At 40.4% G+C, this 21486-nt stretch overlaps 1 protein-coding gene across 3 annotated transcripts in view; it reads left to right on the top strand.

The window, feature by feature from the left end:
- The window catches only part of mad1l1 (mitotic arrest deficient 1 like 1), a 730635-nt gene that overhangs the window by 76535 nt on the left and 632614 nt on the right, over positions 1-21486 (top strand). For 2 of the 3 annotated variants that reach the window (XM_068002946.1, XM_068002948.1), the window contains exon 10: positions 2132-2218. The exons of the other annotated variant lie outside the window; for it this stretch is intronic. In XM_068002946.1, the coding sequence (XP_067859047.1) occupies positions 2132-2218 (87 nt within the window). The remainder of the gene's footprint in view (positions 1-2131; positions 2219-21486) is intronic. 3 annotated transcript variants of the gene reach the window in all.

The raw sequence follows: 21486 nt of genomic DNA, 5'->3' as shown, positions 1-21486 counted from the left end.
CTACCTGTATTCACATAACCTTTTATTAAGTACCACATGCTCTACAATCATGCCTGAGTATATCTGATATATGAAATAATTTGCTGTTTTGATTTAGTGTATGTGAAGAAGGCATAGCCATCATACTCATTGTGTTCAGCTATTATAGATTGTACATGGATGGTTGTGGAGAATGTTGTGCAGAATAGAATCGTTTGCCTAAGTGACTGCATTGGAAAAGTAATGCACCGTATGAAACATGTTCTGAAAAAATTTGATGTGAGAAAGTGCTTTATAATTGCAACTTAAAAAAAAAAGTGGAACATTTCATATTGTGGATGAAATACAGTTACTTCAAAAAAAAATCTAATTGAAAGAAAGTTTTGCAGCCAGCACGTTTATAAATTGAGAATACTCAAATTCAGTTAGACTCCCTTGCCAGGTTTGCTATTAAGTGCAAATGTGCAGGCAAAAGTGAAGCATCAAGCATGCTAACCTTTATTTACAAATGTTAAGACACCATTATAGATGTTGGGACAGGCATCCAACCAAAATCATGAAGGTTTTTTTTTCAGTAGTGCACTGCAATGTTACTTTTGAATTGCAAGCTAATTGGCACCCATTCTCAGCTTGTGGCTTCAGGGAAGCTGGTAGGTGTAGATAAAAGCTTCATTTAATTTTTCGATAAAATTTGACAGTCAGGAAGGAATTCTGCTACTTAGCTCAAATTTAGTTTTACTGCTATCAATAAAACTTTACATTTGTGTGGAATGCAATGAATAAAACTAATGCGCACAACAGATGGGAGTTCAATGAAGACTGTCAAATAATAAAAGGAACCCTCCAACCTAAGCACATCTGCTCTGTGTTAGATTGAAAGCTTTACAATAGAGCAAATTCACAAGCTACAGTATATACATTTGAAATAGTTTTGCCAATTAATTGGTCATTTATTTAAATCAAGCATTTTGGGAAAAAAACCCACTTCTGATTGATTGCTTAAATTCTACTGTAAATTTATCTATATTTTTGAAGTACTCATTTACTCATCAAGGTGAGGGACGTCATTGTTGGGAAATAAAACAGTTTTCTGTTTTTTGCTCCCGAGTGTCCATATCAATCACTCCTCAATCAGGTGCAACGTGACCAGGTGGAGAGTAAAGCTTTCCAGACTCTCTTGCCCTCAACTTGATTGTTCATTGAAAATGAAAAAAATTGTCTTCCCAAACATTTCACTTCGGCAGTATCCTCGAACCATTTTGGTTATAAATGCAATGTTTTCTCTGATCGGAGGGTTTCCCTACAAGCACTAGGAAAGGCCACTTCCTCCTGATCTCATGCACATTATTTATGCTGTAACCTGCAAAATTTGGAGTTTGCTTAAAATCAGGGTGCCACGGAAGGAGTGAAAGTGTTCGTTATCTCAGAAGTGACTAATTTTCCACTATCTTCACTATTTGTGCAAAAGGATTCAAGCGTGTGGTGTTAGTGATGGTGGAAAGACTGCTTAACTAACATTTGAAATTATGCAGCAAGAGCATAATTGCTCAGGCTGAGGATTTCTCAAGGCAAGCCAGAATTTTAAAATGGAATACTTTGTATGTTCTTGAATATGAATCCACCTAATTGTTTCCCTCAACTTGTGATCTGTTATATTGAAACAGCCTGCTGGCTTTTTGAGTCAGAATTGGAAAAAGTATTTTAGCAGCATTTTTTTTTGGTACAAAACAAAAAAAAAGGATAATCTTGCTGTGTTGTACTTTGTCTAGCAGTGTAGGTAACATGCTAGTAGTCACTGTTTGTTTTGCAGCACTTCCTCAAGAACTGCTGACTCTGGATTTCCCACATAATAAATGTTCCTTAAAGCTTGCAGCACATAAGATTTAGTCAGTGCCTCCATCCCACAGTCATTTTACACTTGTAAGGAAGTAATTTATTTTAAAAACGTTTTTACTCGATAATAGTGATTAGTGAATCTTAAGTTTTGCGACCTATAATTGAGAGCTGAAAAAGCTATTCATGCAAAAATATTTAAAATTATTGTTGCTTAAAAGAGCAGATTATTGACACTTTTTTTTAAAAGTCATGTGTAAAAATGTACAACATTTTAAAACATTGCTTGCTTGATCCTTTTTCTGCATGTATTTTTCAGGAGTCCTGAAGATCTTTCACGAGAGATTGTTCGGTTACAGCAACGCGAACTTGTCCTCAAGCAACAGAACTCCTCTGTCACTACTAGGTGAGTAGAGTTCTGGGACAGGCAGTCAACGTTACTACTTCAATTTCAGATGAACAAATTTTAGTGAACTGAAATGATTTGCAGTGTTGTTGAGGGTAGTTTATCTTCTGGTGTGTGATTTAATAAGCAAGGTGAATGACTCGTTTTATGCAACATACAAGGTCCTATATTGCATGTGCTATGTGTTTCTGGTCTTAGTTATATAGGTACAAATTTATTGTGTGTCTGAGAACAGTCAGACCGATACTTTCAGCCATCGTTAGTTGTGCCGTGACTTATTGTGGAGCATCAGTGGTTCAAGCACTCAGTGGTGCTACACAGCTGACCAACAAAAAAAACTTATGACCCATTATAAACTTAAAATAAAACCAAAAGAAAAACTCATCACCAAGGCCACCATTTTTGGCTGAGTTCTTTGGACAGGGAATCATAACTGTCTGCACAAGATTGGACAGGGTTGACTGAGTGAGACCACCAGGATGCCTTGGGATGATTTTGCCTGCATTTTGACAGAGGAGAGGAGCAAACTGGGAGAAGATTTTTATTTACTTCAGAAAAATTGATTTGGCCATTGGTAGCAACATTTTTCTGAAGCTAGCAAAATTCTGAGAAGATAGTATGATTGACTTTGCATTAAATCCTTGTGTACAGACAAGTTCTAAATGTAGGATTTGTCTCTGATTTGTCACGCTACTTGTCCGACATCCAGTACTGGATGAGCAGAAATTCCCTCCATCTAAATATTGAGAAGACCAAAGCCATTGTCTTCAATCCCCGCCACTGACTCCATCCCTCTCCCTGGCCACTGTCTGAGGCTGAATCAGACAGTTTGCAACTATGGCGATCTATTTGACCCTGAGATGAGCTTCCGACCCCATATCCTCTCCATCACCAAGACCGCCTACTTCCACCTCCGTAACAATGCCAGTCTAGGCCCTAAGCTCTGGAATTCCCTCCCTAAACCTCTCTGCCTCTAACTCTCCTCCTTTAAGATGCCCCTTAAAACCTACCTCTTTGACCAAGCTTTTGGTCACCTTTCTTAATATCAATTTTAATTTTTTTTGATAACCTGGCTTATTTGGACATCTTTGATCTATTCTCTGGTGTTTGGAATGTCAGCCAAGCGTTGGCTTCTTTGGTATTAGGCCTAGATTTAACACTGGTGCTGACCCAACCTTTCTTAACCGAATTGACCTTAATACGAGTGAATGCCTTGGGAAATTAAGCAAGAGCAGATAAATTCCGATCCAAATGTTTGGAGTTCTTACCGCTTCCCTCGTGTCAGTGAGGCTAGGGAGCAACATGGAACTTAAGCTAGGCTTTTTTTAAAAATAAAAGTTTTTTTCTTCTAAACAGAAGAAAAATTCTTATACTTGCAATCATCGTTGTCAAAGTTCTCAAACAACCAGGCAAAATGTAAATTTTTGTGTTTGGTTTTGGAGGCTGATGTCGAGTTTTTATAAAACTGAAATAGTTCATGTGAGTATTTTTCCCTTCAAGTGTGGTTTTGTGATACTTTTGTGCTATTTTACTAACTTGCGTATCTTAAAGGTCTCCCACATGAGTTGTTTAAAAAAAAGAAATGAGGCAGAAAATGGGAATACTTATTATTAGGGAACACTGCAGGGACTAGTAAAACCTAATGATCTTTGTACCAGCATTAAGTGTGTGCAATACACTTCCTGCTGGTCCTTGGGTGGTTTGTGTTTGCTTTAGGGAGGGGGTAGGGTTAATTATAACTATCGGAAAAGCACATTCAGTTTAGCAAAATCAGATATCAGAGACCCTTTCGTCATATTGATGCACTCCTGTATTTTTGTGATCGAACCCAGTTACTGTTCGGGAGAGCTTATTCTGGCCATAAGGTATTGCTTTAGGATTTATTTTATTTATTTGATTATTTCCATTATTGTTTGTTTATTTGGGGGTAAAGTTTTTTTTTAAACAACTCTCTAATATCCAAATACCTTTCCAATACAACTTTGAAAATACTAAATAACTTTATGGATAGGGAACTCATTAAGTCTGTTCAAGATTGACTTCCTATTAAGAGCATTTTGAATTAACTAGTAATGATGAATCATAGAATCATAGAAAGATTACAGCATGGAAGGAGGCCATTTGGCCCATCGAGTCTGCACCGGCTCTATGCAAGAGCAATCCAGCTAGTCCCACTCCCCCGCCCTTTCCCCGTAGCCCTGCATATTTTTTCCTTTCAAGTACTTATCCAGTTCCCTTCTGGAGGCCATGATTGAATCTGCCTTCACCACCCCCTTGGGCAGTGCATTCCAGATCCTGACCACTTATTTTTTCCCCCTTTTATGAAAGAAGAAAAAATACTTCTTCAAAGAATAGCATAGATGTCATTCGTCACCGCAACCGCTAGCAATTCCCTTCCACTTCACACAACTAGCAAAACACTCTACTTTTATAATTGATTTTAACCTCAGATTGCAAGAAAAATGCCACTTGTGTAGCCTCTACATGGTTCTTCAGAGCATCTCTCTTGTTATTTTTCTCTGATTTCTTCCTTTACTACTGTAAAAGATAATGAAACCCTTGAGCACTTTTAGTAAAAGAGCATGTTTAAAATGGTTATTGAATAGCATCTGTTAAACGTGTCCTTCATTGCACAGCTGTGAGGATTTTGCTGTTTTCAAAGAAAGGAAAATAGCACTGCAAATCTAAATATAGGTCAGTACTGTCTTCAAGGCATTTTGTTAAAACCAGTGCGCAGCTCCAATTCAAGCAAATATCGGGGCACCTCAGCTGTTGTATTGAGGTGTACAGCTGTAGACTATGAATGTAAATATCACAGTACAAAAGAAATTACAGAGGCTGTGATTAAAATACGCATAAACGCTGCATTGTGGACAATTCAGTGCCTACCACAAAATATTGGACCACCAACCATGTGTAAATGTGCATTTGTTTGCCAGCACCTAATGTACAACCAGCATGTAGGCCCGATATCTGGCAGTATATACGCGAGATTCTAAAATTCTATCTGACATTAAATACTGTAAAAATATTGACTTCGACTTAATATCGATAAAACGAAAACCATCCTTTTCGGTTCCTGCCAGCATCTATGTGCTTCTGGACTTGACTCCTCTGGTTGCCATCTAGGGCTGAATCTGGAGGTGTGCAACTTTGGCACCCCCCTTTGACTTTGAGCTGAGCTTCTTACTTTATATTTGCTCTGTTGATAAGACTGATTTCTTCCAAATGTGGAATGTTGCCCACTTACATACTTGCCTCTCCTCCATTGTTAAGAATGCTGATACATGCCATTGTCTACTCAAGGGTTGTCCTCTCCAACACTGCTTACCAGCCTCCTTATTTGCATGCAGTGCAAACTCCAGGAAATTCAGAACTCAGTGGCCCACGTCATCCTCCATATAAAATCTACCCACACGTCACTCCCGTCCTTGCTAATCTCTGCTGGTTGTGTTCTACCGAATCTATTTCAAGGTTCTCGTTTTCATATCCCTCTACAGCTCTGTTCCACCTCATCTGAATAATAATCTCCAGCTGGACATCCGCACGTGCACCTTCTGCTCTTCTGACACCGACTTACTATTTGTTCATTGCTTTCTCTGTTGATATTTCAACCACTATTCCTTGTTACATCTTCCCTTCCTTCAAAAATGTTTTTCCCTTTGGTGTTTTTTTTACTTCCCTTTCCTGCTTGATGTCCACAATTCTACCTTGTTAAGCACTTTGAGGTATTTCTTTTTATCTGAGGATCATTGTTACAATTTGGGTTATTTCCCACCACTTTTGCTTAAGCTCACTGCGAAAGCCAGCTTCCACAGGCAAACTGCTTTGTATTTAGTAAAACTTGAATTTGTGTGCAAGATATCTGGGATAGTGCTGCCATAGGGCAAACAAAGAACTGTTATCTCAATGGGAGTGCACCAGAAACAATGTTTCAGATGTCCATGAGCCAGTGAAAAACATCATGCTGACAGATCATGTAGCTTAGGCTAAAAAATACTAAATTATGTTTATTAAAGAGTACTATTACACAGAAGTAAAGGTAAAGCAGAAGGTTAAAAATGGAGTCCTTCATCGTCACGGTTGCTTTAAAGCTGTTTTTTTTCAAACCAAACTAATGAAGATCTTTTCATTTTTTTAATTAAATGTACACTGTTCTACTCAAGGAGTCCTGCCCCACCACAGCAACCTGTATATTTAATGGAACTGTGCTGTGTGAACTGCCAAAAAGATAACGGAAAGCTTGCCATATTTATCCCAGATTCAGGCAGCTTCTGGCCATAGAGCTATCGATGAAGATTCAGAACAAAGGCACAGTGACAGTAGGTAGCTGAGATACCATGTTGTCTCTGCTTTAACCAGGAAACACTGATTCTAACACAATGTGTACCTGGCTAGATTTTGAAATACAAGGGTTATTTTTTTATACTTCTGCCATTAGGGATAATAATAGCACCTCCTGTCTCAGTGGTAATCTTACTTATATTAACTAATCACAAGCCTGAGTTGTCTGGTTAACTAATCTAGATCTGATTGTTTCTGGACAAACGTTAACAAAAGAAGATTGACCCCTCCCCTCCTTCACTTCAATGTCAAATACTGTACAAGTTTTTCCTTGCACTTGTCTTTATTTCCTTTTTCTTGTTTGTTCACTTGTATTCTCCATTTTTTTCTAACCTCTAGCGTTAGGAAGACAGAATAGTTGCTGTTCATTCTGCATACCATCAACAGATTTAGTTCAGTAGCATAGGTAGTTTTCTCTTTCAAACTATCCTGATATAATTTGTCCATTTTGAGAAGTTGATTGTTGATGCTGCTATGGCCCTCTGAAGTGGAAATGTCCTGGGATTACAACAAGTGAAACATGTGGTGGAAAGAAACAAGATTAGAGAGCTGGAGGGGAATGAAGTAGGAAGAGAAAATAATTATAGGAAAAGCTTTTAATGAATCTATTGTGAGATGAGGACCAAGCAGCACCATTATTACTCGTGTAGCATATCTTTTGGAGAAGCAGAATGCATAGCACGCTCGGAGCAAAGTTATTTAAACATTTCTGTTGATTATAACCAAATATGAGTGAAAAGGTTGAATTATCATTAGGAATGCTATTCTGAAATGACATCACTCAGCAAGTCAATGGTTTCACATGTTGAATCTGCAGGATAAGACTTTGGGAGTTTTTTTTAATGCATTTTTATTTATTTTGACGCACAAGTGCTACTGCATCACGTAAAAGGTTGAAGGAGAGCATATCTCTAGATCTATATATTTTTTCTGTTTTATTGTGTATCTGTACAAGTGATATTATTAAAATTGCAATTGGGAATGGCTGTTTTCTAGTTCCTGTGCCAGGGATAAATTGGTTCTGCAACTATAATAAAAATAAAAACTGTTATACGTTCAGTAACATTGGTTATCCTTGCTGAAAAGTTCCTTGTATTTGTAATGAGAATTTAAAATGCATTGAGATTGGGCAATTTTTAACAGCCAAGAAAAATACACTGTTTAAAATTGCGTTGTTAGCTGGGTGATTTTTCTTTATTTACTGTGCTCAAAATGTCAGCAAGCTGCTTATGGCATTTCAGGAAGATTGAGTTAAGTTGTGTGTAAGCCATCAGAAATAAAAATTGCACTGTAAAGAAGTTGTATCACAAATTCTGACATTTTGAATTGATATTATTGTTTGTAGAACTTATTTTTATAGGACTTATGACACAATTTTAACCTTCGAAGAGCTTGGTTTGTGCAGTAAATGCTAGCACACGTGCTTCATGTTTATGCTACATGTAATGACGTAAATTCAATTTTTTTTGTATTAATGAAGATGTTGTCACAACTGAGGTGGTGATACTCAAGTGGTGGGGGTGGGTGTAGGGGGAAGAGAAGGAGGTACACAGCTTCATAGTTATCCCACCAACACTAACCATGCAATCTCTGCGTCTATATAATCCCTGTTTAAAATTTAGGTCTAATTTTTTTTGAATATTTAGGATAGTATAAACTTGATGGGCCATTGAATACAATTTATCTCCCACTTGCACCGCTGATTTGTAAGGAAGAATTCTGGTCACTTCTGGGAAGTAACTAAGTACAACATGAAATAAAAATGGAAAATGCTGGAAGTACACAGCAGGTCCATCAACATCTGTAAAGTGAAAAGATACTTCATCGGAACTGAAAGCCTGAAGATCTTTTTATAGGACTGAACAAAACAAAGGAGGTGGGGGAGAAAGCAAAGGGTAGGATTTAAGAAGAATGACTTGCATCTCAGACAGGCAGTTAATGGCTAGAAAGAGCTGAGAACTGCTGGGTGCTATACAAAGAAACAGTAAAAGAACAAAAGTGCATGAAAATAGCTAAGACGTTGAAAAAGCATGGGAAAGATGAACACATAAAAAAACGTTGAAAATTGAGGGGGATGAAATGGCTTGAGAATGGGGAGATCACCAAGATCTAAAGTTGTGAAAATTATTCTTCAGATTGGAGGACTGCAGAATGCCCAGGAGAAAGATGAAATACTGTTCCTGAAGTTTGGGTTTCAGCTTGGTTGGAACAGTGTAGGAGGCCAAAGATTGAAGGTTATATGCCATGGCTCATGATCTACATCCTCTTGCTTTAGCAGGTGACTGTAAAAATAAAATCTTTCCAGAGGACTGGAGCAAGATGATCTAAACGCACTTTTTCCTCATTTGTTCAACCTTCATTTTCAAATAGGGTGTTGGTGTCTTCCCAGTGGAAAATGCCCTTTTAAGAAACTTGTACTTGGGCTGACAGGCTTTTCTCCGTTTTTGCTGTATATTATGTCTCATTCTGAGAAGCACTTCTCCATTTATCAGCAGTAGATGTGTCTGCTGTGTCCTACACAGAAAAAAAGTTATTATTTTTCTGCTTGGTGGAAAACTGCACAAATCCACTCCTGTAGCCTTTGCATTTGTAGAGAAGATGATCTTCGAATTCATGGCACCAGTCCAAACATGGCGATCTTCCAGGCTCTTGGCTTAGGTGTTGCCTGAGAAAGGAGGTCCATGGCTTCCACTGAATTGGCCAAGACAGGTCACTATTATTTTCTGAGGAGTATGAGGGCATAGAGGAAGGGTTCCTCATTCCAGGAAGTCTTGAGACTCAGCAGGAGGGACGGATTGCTGATGCAGCACACAGTTCATTTTAAGGAACTAATGCTGGATTGTCTGTCAGTTGTGGGAGTCCAGCTACAGGCACAACCTGGGGTGAACAAGAATGCCTTAATTGGTTTGGTAGATATTTCTGCCGGTCATGAGTTTGCTGGATTCCACTTACAACTCCTTGTGTGGACTGTGACAAAAGTAATGTGAGGAAATTTGAGGCAGGAAGATGCTGTAGTGTCGTGGCTGTTTAGGCAGTATGGGTTTATGTTTACATAGCTACATGCTGACTTGATAATATCTTTCAAGTTCAGGTAAAATAAAGCTCTAATGCTTCCTGAGAGAGAATTTGTAACAGCTGGACACATTGGGTAAGAAGTTTGTCTTGTAGTGAGCATTCCAGATGCATAGGACTTCATGCCAAGCCCACTAGATGAAGTTTGCGCAACAACAAGCTGCCCAAATTGATTTGGCTGTCACCCAAGTTCCTGCAGTAGCCAGGAATTGAATGAGTAACATTGGCCAGGCAGCAATGATGCTACATTTACTGGTGATTGATGCCGTAGACACAAAGGCCAGGATGTCTGCTTGTGGCACTGTTCCACATCCTTTGCTTGGCACAGAATCTGCTTGATTTTCAAAAAAAGGCTGATGGAGTTCGCCTTTCCAGGGAACAGCTTATTCTAGGGTCAGGTCAAAGTAATCCTGGAAACGTCTTTGCTGCCTAGCCAATTTTACGCATTAGCCAAGCACGTGGGGCATTCCAAATACGCCCTTAAGACGATCACCTAAGGAAGTACAGATCGTGGTAGGCATCCTTCAAGATATAATATTCCTTTGGACTAGGGAAAAATATACCTTGGAGAATGCATGGCTCTGGGGCGGTCGGCAGAAAGAAGTCCACAGTACCTGCCTCTTTTTTCTTTACCTCGCAGTGGCCTTTTATGAAAGGGGACTGTAGTGAGGGTGCTAAAGCTGATGAGTTCACAGAAGATGGCTCCAAATTTCAAAACAAAACATATAGGTGGGGAAAGGACCAGTAAAAGCTCAATGCATACCCTGCGTTTTGTGTGCTTGCCTATCCGGTCCAGCGGAATGATTTGCTTGGCCAGTTGGAGGATGTGCAAGGACATTTGCTCGCTACAGCTGTCAAACGTGTTGTTATTGGGAAATCTTTACTTGGTGGTTCCCAAACGTACAGCGGATTTTGACCAATCTTGGACCTCCGGGCTCTTCATATCTGTATTCTGAAGAACAAATTCAATATGATCAAGCTGCTGAAGAGCGTGTTCTTTTACATTAGGGTCAGAGAAGGCCATCGGAAGTATCTTTAGTTCAGCCTTGGTTCAGTAACATGCCAAAGTATGTTCATTCTAACTTCATGGGCATCATTTTATCACCCGCTATCGGGTGCGTTCCTGGCAGGGGGGCTCCGGAAATCGGAGAATCCCGGAGCGGGACCGGAGCCCGGCTCCAACCCGCCCACTTCCGGGTTCCCCACTGACGCGCCGGCGTGTGCGCGCAGCCCCCGCTGGTGGGAATCCCGCAGGCAATTAAAGCCAGCGGGGTTCCACTTGAAAGTATTTATTTTGCTTGTTCAGGTCATTAACTGACCTGATTAACGGATTATGTGAGGAGGGGTGGGATTTTATAGCAAACTGGGACTGTTTCCCATACTGGGGGAAACACTCCCAGTTCAAATGGACCTGTGGCAGCTGCAAAGGTCCATTTGACAGGTTGGGGGGGGGAGACCCTCACCCATTGCAGGAGGCCACTCTGTCACTTGGGACAAAGTTTGGCCTCCACCACCCTCCTCCTGACAATCAAAGTCACCAACTTGCACACTTACCCGGGGGTCCGGACCCCCTCAGATGTACATCTTCCAGATGGGGGCCGCCATAGCTGCAGTCATGACCTCCTCGGAGGGCGAACAGCATCACCAGCCTCGCCGTCCACCTCTGACACGTGGAGCTCCACAACAGAGTGCTGTGACACATCCACCTGTACAGCAGGAGGGAGGGCAACCGCAGAGAGAGATGCGTCGCAGAGGGCACTACCGTCGCCACAGGGTCCACAGACCAAGGCTCAGCTTCCTGGACCTCTCTGAGCAACAGTGCACACAGAGCAACACTGCAGATGTCCACGACATGTAGTCGTGGACATCTGCAGCCTCCTTCATGCCAAGCTGCTCCCGGCTGGCCCGAGCACCATCTTCTTACCTGTCGCTGTCAAAGTCACCACTGCCCTCAACAACTTCTCCTCCGCATCCTTCCAGGGTGCCACCGGGGACATCGCCGGCGTCTCTCAGCCGCTTGCACAAAAGAGCCCTGCAAATACACCTACACCCACTCTGCAGTGACACAATGGGTGGCATCAGTTGTGGGTCTTCATAGTGATCCTCAGGAAAGGGCATTATTGCACAAACCAGACAAGATTCGCAAAGACATGGCAGTAGTGGTGCCAATATAATATGTAATGTGAGTTGGTCAGAAATTCAATATAAGTAGCAACCATGACAAACCCTCAAACACCCTTGTGCATCCCCTTCATGCTCACGACACGTTTGCCTTACGCTGCCTACTGCACATATGTGATGCATGCCCTGTGGCGAACCCGCAGCCCTGGTAACATCAAGCCTCATGTCCATGGCTTTTGCCAAATGCCTGTTGGTTGTCTGAGGAAAGCCTGGTTCTCATTGTCTCCACTACCTGCCAAAAAAAAATTCCTGTAGATTTTGGTGATTGTAAGTGGGTTGTGTATAAGAGTCTTCGAGTTCCACACTGATCTCTGTTAACAAGTTATTTTAAACATAATGCAGTGTTTAGTCCTGTGGTGGAGTAATTCATGAGGTTGGCTGGCATTTTTGCAGAATAAATGGAATGTGCAAGTAAGTAAAAAGTGTGAAATTAAAGGCTTATAAAATATCCTGCTATTTCCTGGTAATCAACTGTAGATTATCACTCTAAGTTTACAGGAATTACACCACAATTATTAACCCTTCAATGTGGATGTTATCTTGCGTCAACTATGTGGAACAAACTGGCTGTCGGTGTGCACTGTGACATCCACTACTGAGGAGAAAAAACTGACTCGAAACTTAGTAAGGTTGTCCCCAAAAATTCCACAGTATGTGTATGATTTTTTTGTGTTTTTTTTTGCTTGAGTTTTGCTCCTCTTCAATACTGTCAAATCTTAAGTGTCAGCTATGGCTCAGTGGTAGCACTGTTGCCTTTGAGTCAGAAGATTATGGGTTTGAGCTCCACTCCAGTGACTTGAACACATAACCTATGCTGACACTTCAGTGCAGTACTGTGGGAGTGCTGCACTATTGGAGGTTCCATCATTTGAATAAGGTGGTGTGTGATTTGGAGGGGAACTTGGGAGTGATGGTGTTCCCACAATATTGCTGCTTTTGTTCTTGGTAGTAGAGGTTGCAGGAGAGGGAGGTGCTGTTGAAGATTGTGCACGCTGCAGTCATACAGTGCCGATGATGGAGTGGGTGTATCTTGAGTCCAGTAGCAGGGGCACCAATCAAGTGAACTGCTCGATCCTGGATTGTGTCGAGCTTCTTGAGCATTGTTCTGGCTGCAACCACCCAGGTGAGTGGTGAGTATTCCATCACACTCCTGATTTGGTGGAAATTATTTGAGGGTTCAGGAGGTGAGCCACTCGCCGCAGACTACGCAGCTTGTGTCTTGATTAAGCAGCTGATTTCCTGGCCAGGAGCCATTTGAGTGGAAATTTGTTTCAACTGACAATTTGAATTAAGTTGTTCAAAAATAAGCAGCAAATCTTGCGTGGATTTTCAATGGGAGATTTTTTTCATGATTTCAATTTGAATTCACAAATAATTTCAATTGGGAGTAGACTCTATTTATTGAGACTCTCACATCAAAAATGAACTATGTAATGTTAGTACGTATTACTCTTAATACCTTACAATGAGAACGTTTTAAAAAAAGAAGCATTTTGGGCTGCATTATATTATCTTGAAAACTAGATTTATTGTAGCGACATTATGTTTCACACTTCTTTAACCAGATTATGCACTTTTATTACATTATACAGAGGAGAAAAAATGTATTCAATTTTTGTGGTATTTCTGACTGGGAATTTAATAGGTTTTCATATCAATTCAGGAATAATATGAGAAATTCATAGGTGAGATTCAGCCACAGTCAGGCTGTCATTACACCATTGCTTTCATGTTGATGTGAAGCAGTTTCTGATGAGCATCAAGGCAGAAATGATTTTGAAACTTCAATCTGATTCTTGAGTGGATTGAAATCAGGAGATGAGACCACCTCAAGTAGATAGTTTGACACCACTTAGGCGTCTCACTGGGTGCAGTATAACTCCTGCCTGCGCATAGCCACCTTTTTTTAAAAAAAAGGCCAGGTGCTTAATTGCACTTCTGGAAATTTTAAGAATTTGGTACTGAATCGTTTTAATATTGGGAGAGAAGTGTCTTGCCACTTGCTCTCCCATAACAGAAAGTTAACCGCCCAGGGTCTGTGCAAGAATGCATGCACATGACTCCTCTGTTGATAAGCTCAATGGGAGAGGTACAGCTGGCAGTATAACTTGGGATGCTGTCTTTGTATTGCACAATACAGATATTATGCTATACTGAGACCAGTTAATGGCCCCCTTAATCTAGCGAAATGAAGGCTACAATTTGTGTGACTTATTATCCATTTTATATTATTGGACAAATCTACGACAAAAAGAAAAAAAGGCACATTTTGTGTAGTGCAGCTTGAAAATATTTTTCATGGGAAGCTGATGGTATCTACTCCCGCAGCATATTTTAATGGCAGCTGGGTAAATAGCTTGGTGCTGCTGAATTGCATTTTATCTATCAATGTGTGTGTGTAAGTAAAACAGAAATAATGTTACATTTCATTGGAAATTTATTGAGCGAAGGCAAGCACTCTGACCTGTTGAGTAGAGCAATTTTTTTTTAATAAACAGCTCAGACCTTTTTTTTTGTATCCAGCATATTCTACAAGTTGCAATGCAGGGTGCTGTGCTCACTCACTCAACTGTCAATTTTGCAAGCTTTAGGTACCAAAATCATCATTGAAGTTCTCTGCTCTTCCAACTGTTAACACTGAGATTTCTGAATACTGAATGATTTTTAAAAAATGCAAATACTGAAAATCTGAAATCAAATTCCTGGAAATACACAGCAGGCCTTGGTTTAACATCTCATCTGAAGGATAGCATCTTCAATAATGCAGCACTCCTTCAGTACTGCACTGGAGTGTCAGCCCAGATTATAAATTCAAGTCCTAGAGTGGGGTTTGAACCCACAACCTTCAAATCTGAAGGCAAGTGTGCAACTGACTGAGCCAAGCTGACAATGCCTATTGAAATTCTAAGTTAGGGCAACTTTGAGGGGAAGAAGTACTGTAAGTACATATAACCTTATGCATCCTATTGCATTTCCTGTTGAACAGACTTCTGTTTCTTTGAAGAGTAATTATTGGTTAAGAAGCTTCTTCATAGCCTGGTAGACACATTTGATGGAAATGAGAGCTCTCCAATGATGGGGAATCCTGACAGAGAGCAACTTCCAGGGATGATTGAGTTTCTGGGTGCTTTTTCAGCTAAAGAAGGACCTAGCTTGTTCACCAGTTTCCAATTCTGATGAAGGGCTTCCATAAGAGTTGTTTCTTCCCCTTGTGTCTCTGGTGGAATATCAGTCAAGATTACACTTTCTGTTCTGCTCTTTGTAATTTCAGAGCAACGGGTAGCATGTGTTATCCAGAAATTGTTGTGCAGGAAAGGTTGTGTATGAGTGGATAGAATTTCTGTGCAGACTGTGATGTATACCTTCAGTTGCCTAGATCTCACCCTCTGGAATTCCCTCCCTAAACCTCTCCACCTCCCTCTCCTTTAACAACCTCCTTAAAAACCATCCCTTTGACAATACTTCAATTCACCTGTCTTAATGTCACCTTTGGCTCCGTGTCCATCTCCCCCCCCCCCCCCCCCCCCCCCCCCACCTCTTGAGCCTTTGTGAAGGATGCTTTTCTGCATTCAAGGATGCTAAATAAATGCAGATTGTTGTTTGGTCATAGTAACATTTAAAGCTCCGCCTTCCTCCCTGCCACTGTCAATAAAGTTTGAAAAATTATACTTTAAATGGTAGGATTTAAAAGGGGGAAAAAGGAATTCAAAATGCGAGACGTCGGAAATGCCTTAAATGAGGGTGGGGCTTAAGAATTTCAAATATTAAAATCTCTTACTTTTCTTATGAATTGATAAATCATTGCTGTACTGGTTGTCATAGGGAAAAGCCGTTCTTGGTTGGTTGCAGACAGAAAAAATCCTGACAAAAAGAGATTGATCTAACTTCGCTCTTAAGCTCTCTGTAGGCAAGCCTGATCTGGGTCTATCCCAATCTTTGAGAATGCTCACAAGATATTTCGAATTTAATAAAAGAGTAGCCACTTATGTGTCCCAGTGTGCCATTCTGAAACCGTGCAGCATTTAGAATGACTCTTAATGACTTTAGAAGCAGAATTAAATTGATCAAGAATCAAAGCAGAAAATGCTGGAAATCCATAGCCAGTTAATAAGCATCTGCAAGAGCTGCTCTGGGGTTGTTTTACACCAGATACGTTAACCCATTTCACTTTTTCAGATACCGATCGCATTTTCTCCTTTTGTTTCAGATTTCCAGCATTTATGCTCTCCTTTTTAAATATAGAAAATAAAGAATGGAAGACTTGCATTTAGAGAGCCTTTCACAATCTCAGTACATCCCAAAGTGCTTTACAGCCAATGAAGTACTTTTGAAGTGTAGTCACTGTTGTAATGCGGGAAATATATTGATGATTTATATCTGCATGGTACATTCTTATATTACAACAAATTTAAAGGATGGTTTAGAATGCTGAATGATTTGTGCAGTAGACATAGGTGAGCCTAACCCAAAGAGGCCAAAGCTTACGAAGACCTCTCCTTCTGTATTAGATAGATTTACTGCCTCCTGGAAAAAAAGGTTTAACAGCCCTATTTTGAATGTTGACACTATCGCAGATCAGACATGTGATTACTAAAATATGATCTACTATACAGTGGCATCTTTATGGGTTCTACTTTCATGTGTAAAACTCTGCCTCTATAACATGTCTCTTGCTATAACAAATTCTTTCTTTTGTATACTCCCAAGTGTTAGAGAAGGTTTATTTAATATGCATACTATTTACTAATAATAAGAGAACAGGCTTTCAGAGATGTTACAAGTATTTTTATGCAGCAGGTGGTGCTGTTAGTTCATTGTGATACAGATCCTCGGCCTTCAGTGATGGAGGGTTGCCAAAGGAATTTTCAAATTGTGGCAAAGTATGCATAAGACATATTATAAATCACTAACTCCCAAACGATTGGTGTCATTACTTATCGAAAGAACAATAGACTCAGAAGGCGTAGTTTTGGTTTTAGTAAATATGTTTACAATCTTTGAAGTTTTTAAAGCCTGGTGAAGTCAAAAAACCATCACTGTTTATTTTGAGAGGAAATAAATGTGCCTATGCATGCACACTCTTGTGCACACCCTCACTCTCACCCCCTCCCCTTCCAGGGCGCTCCGCATGTGTTGGTGATGCATTGCATTTAGTTATCTTTTGTAGTAAGCCTTATAGAAAAGATAAATCTGGAACATTACTTCAGATTAAGCCATCCTAGTAGAACAAGTTCAAACTTGCAAAAGGAAAATTCAGGACTGATGTCAGCAAGTTCTTGGCACAGAGAGTGATAAACACATAGATATTTCCAGATAGAGTAATGAATACAAGAACCCTTAAATCATTTAAGAAACAATTGGATGTGATATCGGTAAAACTGATTCTTTCTGAATGAACTAGGGCGGGCCAAATGGCTTTCCTCATTGGTATTGATCTTGTGAAAGTTCATTTGCTGTTCGTCACTGGGGAAAACAATTGGAATCCGTTTTCGGCTACCATAGTAGCTCCATGCACCCACCCCCCGCCCCCCAGCTGCTCGCATGTTAATCCTCCATCATGTGTATTATACCCATTCTGCTCCTTACTACACTCTGCTCTACTCCATTCCATGCCTGTACCAAGCACTCCAGGTCTGGCTCAACTCCTTCTTTCTTCACCCCAACCCCCTAAACCAAGGCCCACCCCAAGTACTCGAGCTCTGTGCCATTCCCTCCCACCCTTTGGCTCTGCTTCCTTGAATGCACTGAGTACACCAGCTCAAGCTTGTCTCCCTTGTCCCCCTCTCTGGTTTTTGGAGTGCCCCACTCCCTGCCTTATTCTGGTCCTGTACTCTACTCCCCATCCCACACCCACTCACTGACAGTGTGGACTACAGTTGGAGCTTTAGTTAGTGCCTATGTTGTGACTGTGGTACCTCCCTGCCCAGGCTTGTTTCTGACAAGCCCCTCTCCCGCCCAGGCTCCCAACCTCCTTCCTGGCCCGTCCCAATCCACTTTTGCTAGAGAAGGTTTATTTAATATGAGTACGATTGTTTACTAATAATAAGAGAACAGGCTTTTGGAGATGTTACAAGTATCTTTATGCAGCAGGTGGTAAGGAATGTGAGTCAGTCACTGGGAGACCTTGTTGCTCTTCTTTGAATGATAGCATAGGATCTTAAAGGTCCATCTAAACCAGGTGAAACAGACTGACAAGGCCCCGTTTGAAGTGAGATAAGCTGACAAAGCCTTGGCATCAATTGTTAGCTGACAGATGGCACCTCCGACAATGCAGCACTCCCTCGACTTAAAGCTTTAATTTGCTTTGATGTGAAATTTAATTTTGTGTTGAAATACTATCTCTTCATAATCTTCAGGGTAGCTTCTATTTGACCTGTGATCTTCCTATTCAAAATCTAATGAGCTTTTGCATTTATTAAATTAAACAAATATTTGATATGTGGCAATGGGGATAAGTTTTTATTAATATGACCAAATTCCCTATTTGTTTTCATTCACTTGACAGTCTGGAGGGCAGAAACATTTGCAGAAGTTGCTTATTATCTTTGTTCCACCCCAAAGAACATTGATTTGATACTCCTGCCCACGTGCACTCTGTTCTCTATTGAGTGGGGCAGGGCAGTCCTGTCTACTGATGCTGCTCTTTGAATCAAGAGTTTTTGAATGGATTAACCTCCCCATTCCCTTCAGTCTGCAGGGGAACTAACTGAGACTGACAGCAGCATCCCCAATTTTCAGCGCTCCACCATTGCTGGCCGTGCCTTCAGTTGCCTAGGCCCTAAGCTCTGGAATTCCCTCCCTAAACTTCTCCGTCTCTCTACCTCTCTCTCCTCCTTTGAGACCTTCCTTAAAACCTATCTCTTTGACCAAACTTTTGGTCACCAGTCCTAATATCTCCTTATGTGGCTCGGTGTCTAATTTTGTTTGATAACTGCTCCTGTGAAGTGCCTTGGAGACGCTTTACTACATTAAAGGCGCTATATAAATGCAAGTTGTTGTTGTTGAATATCCATATAGATGAGATTTGAATTCTGTTTTCTTAAATGAGAGTCTAGCCGTATGTGTGATAGCCACTGGATCATCATTTTGTATTTTTTTTATATAAGATAAGCAAACCTGATGCCTTGTCATGCTGAGTTACTGCTATAATACACTGAACAGAAGCTTATTAATTTCCATCTATATTGTACCTTGGAAGATGAAAATACATCTCAGCAATGCAGCAACAATGGCTAGTTCAACTGAAACCAATAGGACCACATACTGGTAGTTTAAAGCTTCCTGTCATTCGGCCATGCAAGATTCTATAGTTTTGAACATGGGTTAATACTGTTTATGGTAAATATTTTAAATGCATATGAGAAAACATTCTGCTGTATTGTTCTGCTTGAAAAGTTACAAAATTCCTTCCTGAGTTTACCCCTGACCAACTCTGACTTCGAACAGAAAGATATTTATCCTCTAAAGAGCTTGGCATTAGAATTTGAAGAGTTGTGAATCTATTAAGTTATTTCATTCGTATAATTTTGCAATGGAAAGGCAGATTGCATTACTCTGTTCCCACTCCATTCGTCTTTAGACTCCAATAGTACATCCCTAACTCCAGAGATGATGTGTGGAGTACTTCATCAAGCATCAAAATAGTTGGCTAGTAGGTTGAAATACCTGGAATTGTGTATAATGTGTAAAAATTGCAAAAACCATGTACCGTGACACAATTTTTTATCAACAGCATAAAATTTCCATACAAAACATGAGTTGCATTTTAAATTATTTTACGGGTAGAATAGCAGATTCTTAAATCTAGCAAATGGGGTTAGATGGTCAGTTTCAATTTGCCTGTTATTGATCCTCATCCTATCTTGGGAAAGGATCATGAAAATAAAACATTAAGAGTTCAAACTAACCTCCCATGGCATTGCTCATAGGTAGCCTGGGGCTAGGGACACTGTTTTGATGTTTAGCATGTGGTTAGCACCGCTGGGGCAGGAGCACATTACATTGTTTTAAATTAAAACCACTAAACCTCAAAAAAACCAAGGGCTTGCCTGTATAATAGTGTTGGTGATGATCTGTGCGGTAGCTGTTAAGAGGAGTACTTTCCTTAATTTTATTTCCATTTTGAAGTTTGTGCACAGAAGAATTTTTTATTTTTGCCTTTCAAAGCACCAGATTTATGATTGACAGCAAGACTTGATATTCATAAGAGTCCACCAGGATTTCCTGTTTGTAACCCCCCTATTCCTGTACAGTACTATAGAGTGAGTGGCAGCCTTAAGCTGCATTCAGGGAGTTGTAGTCTATCAGAGTAACACACATATTGAGGATGGTGCACAGTCCACCAGTGTGACAGACACAGGTGGCACCAGTGCATTCTCAGAGTCTTACCTGGTGAGCCTTTTCACCCAAGGAAGGCCCAGACACAGAATAGAGCCTGTGGGATGCAGCAAAACTCAAGCCAGAGGCTTCAGAGGCAGGGGCAGGCCTGTGCTACCGACAGATCTAATGTGCCACACGCAGATTTAATGAATGATAGATTTTCACCTTTAAGCCAATTTCTTCACGCACAAGGGCAGAGCAGACCAGGCCTTTTGCTGTGCACTCGGCAATTGGGAGGCATGCTTGTAAAAAAGCTTGGTAAACCATGGCAGATATGGAGTAACATGAGAAATGTTTGGGAGGGGAGAGAAGGAGCTATTGATTGAAAAATGATCAGCAAAAATTTGGACCACTAAATGTTTACCCTTTTATCTGCTACCTCTTTGACCTTTTCAGCAGAAGTAATCAAGTAGTTGGTTTCAGTCAAGTGTTACAGAGGAAATAAAGATGTTTACAGAAACAGCGTATGTTTCATAAATTAATTTGCTTCAATTTTTCATGACATATATTTCTGAAGATAAATTATTTTTGAGTTGAAGACTATGCAGTATGCCATTGAAAATTAGTACAAATTTCAGTTGAGAAAATAATGCTGGGATTGTTCAGATCCTCTGGTAGATGTAAATTTCAATGCCAGTCACCTAAAATAGAAAAAATGGTATGTGTGTGTGTCTGTGTTTTCTGCTTGTGTATGCATAGGATATAGGAATGTGAAATATTAGCATCATGCCCAATAACTCAAGAATGCTGCAGATTTGTATATGGATAGAACAAGAATTTCTTGGTTTCACAACAGTAGAGTGCACTAGTTGCTCCAATTTCCCCATGTTGAGTTCCTCATCTCAACTGACAAATTGGGGCAAAGCCACTTCCTCACAGCGGAAATTGGAGTGCCAGACCGAGAATAGCTGACTGAGGAGCAGTTCACCTGCTCTCCCTCAGAAATGGGCAGTGTTGGCCAATGTGAAATTTGGGAAGGATGTTTCTTTTTCTTGTTGCTGCTTTGTGGTTTTAAAGTACTGTTTGCCCTTTCTGTGGTTTCACATAAGTTCCCACAGGTGAATCTTATTCCCTATGATGCAGAAGCAAATCTTTTCTGTTGTCTGCTCTTGCAGCTGGCTCGTGACTTGTAGGATTAAAAATGATCCTATTTGTAGTAATACAAGTATACGAGGTTGCTGCAGTGGAGCTTTGCTCAGAGGCTCTCTTAAAATTATGACCAGGTTTTCAGGCACAGCGGGAAACATTCTGTTTTCTAGTGTTTTATTGCAATTTTTGTAGTAATCTGCATG

This window comes from Heptranchias perlo, chromosome 22, assembly GCF_035084215.1.
Source record: "Heptranchias perlo isolate sHepPer1 chromosome 22, sHepPer1.hap1, whole genome shotgun sequence".
Classification (NCBI taxonomy): domain Eukaryota; kingdom Metazoa; phylum Chordata; class Chondrichthyes; order Hexanchiformes; family Hexanchidae; genus Heptranchias; species Heptranchias perlo.
Note: the sequence above shows the minus strand (reverse complement) of the source record. Positions and strands in the feature narration are given on the sequence as shown.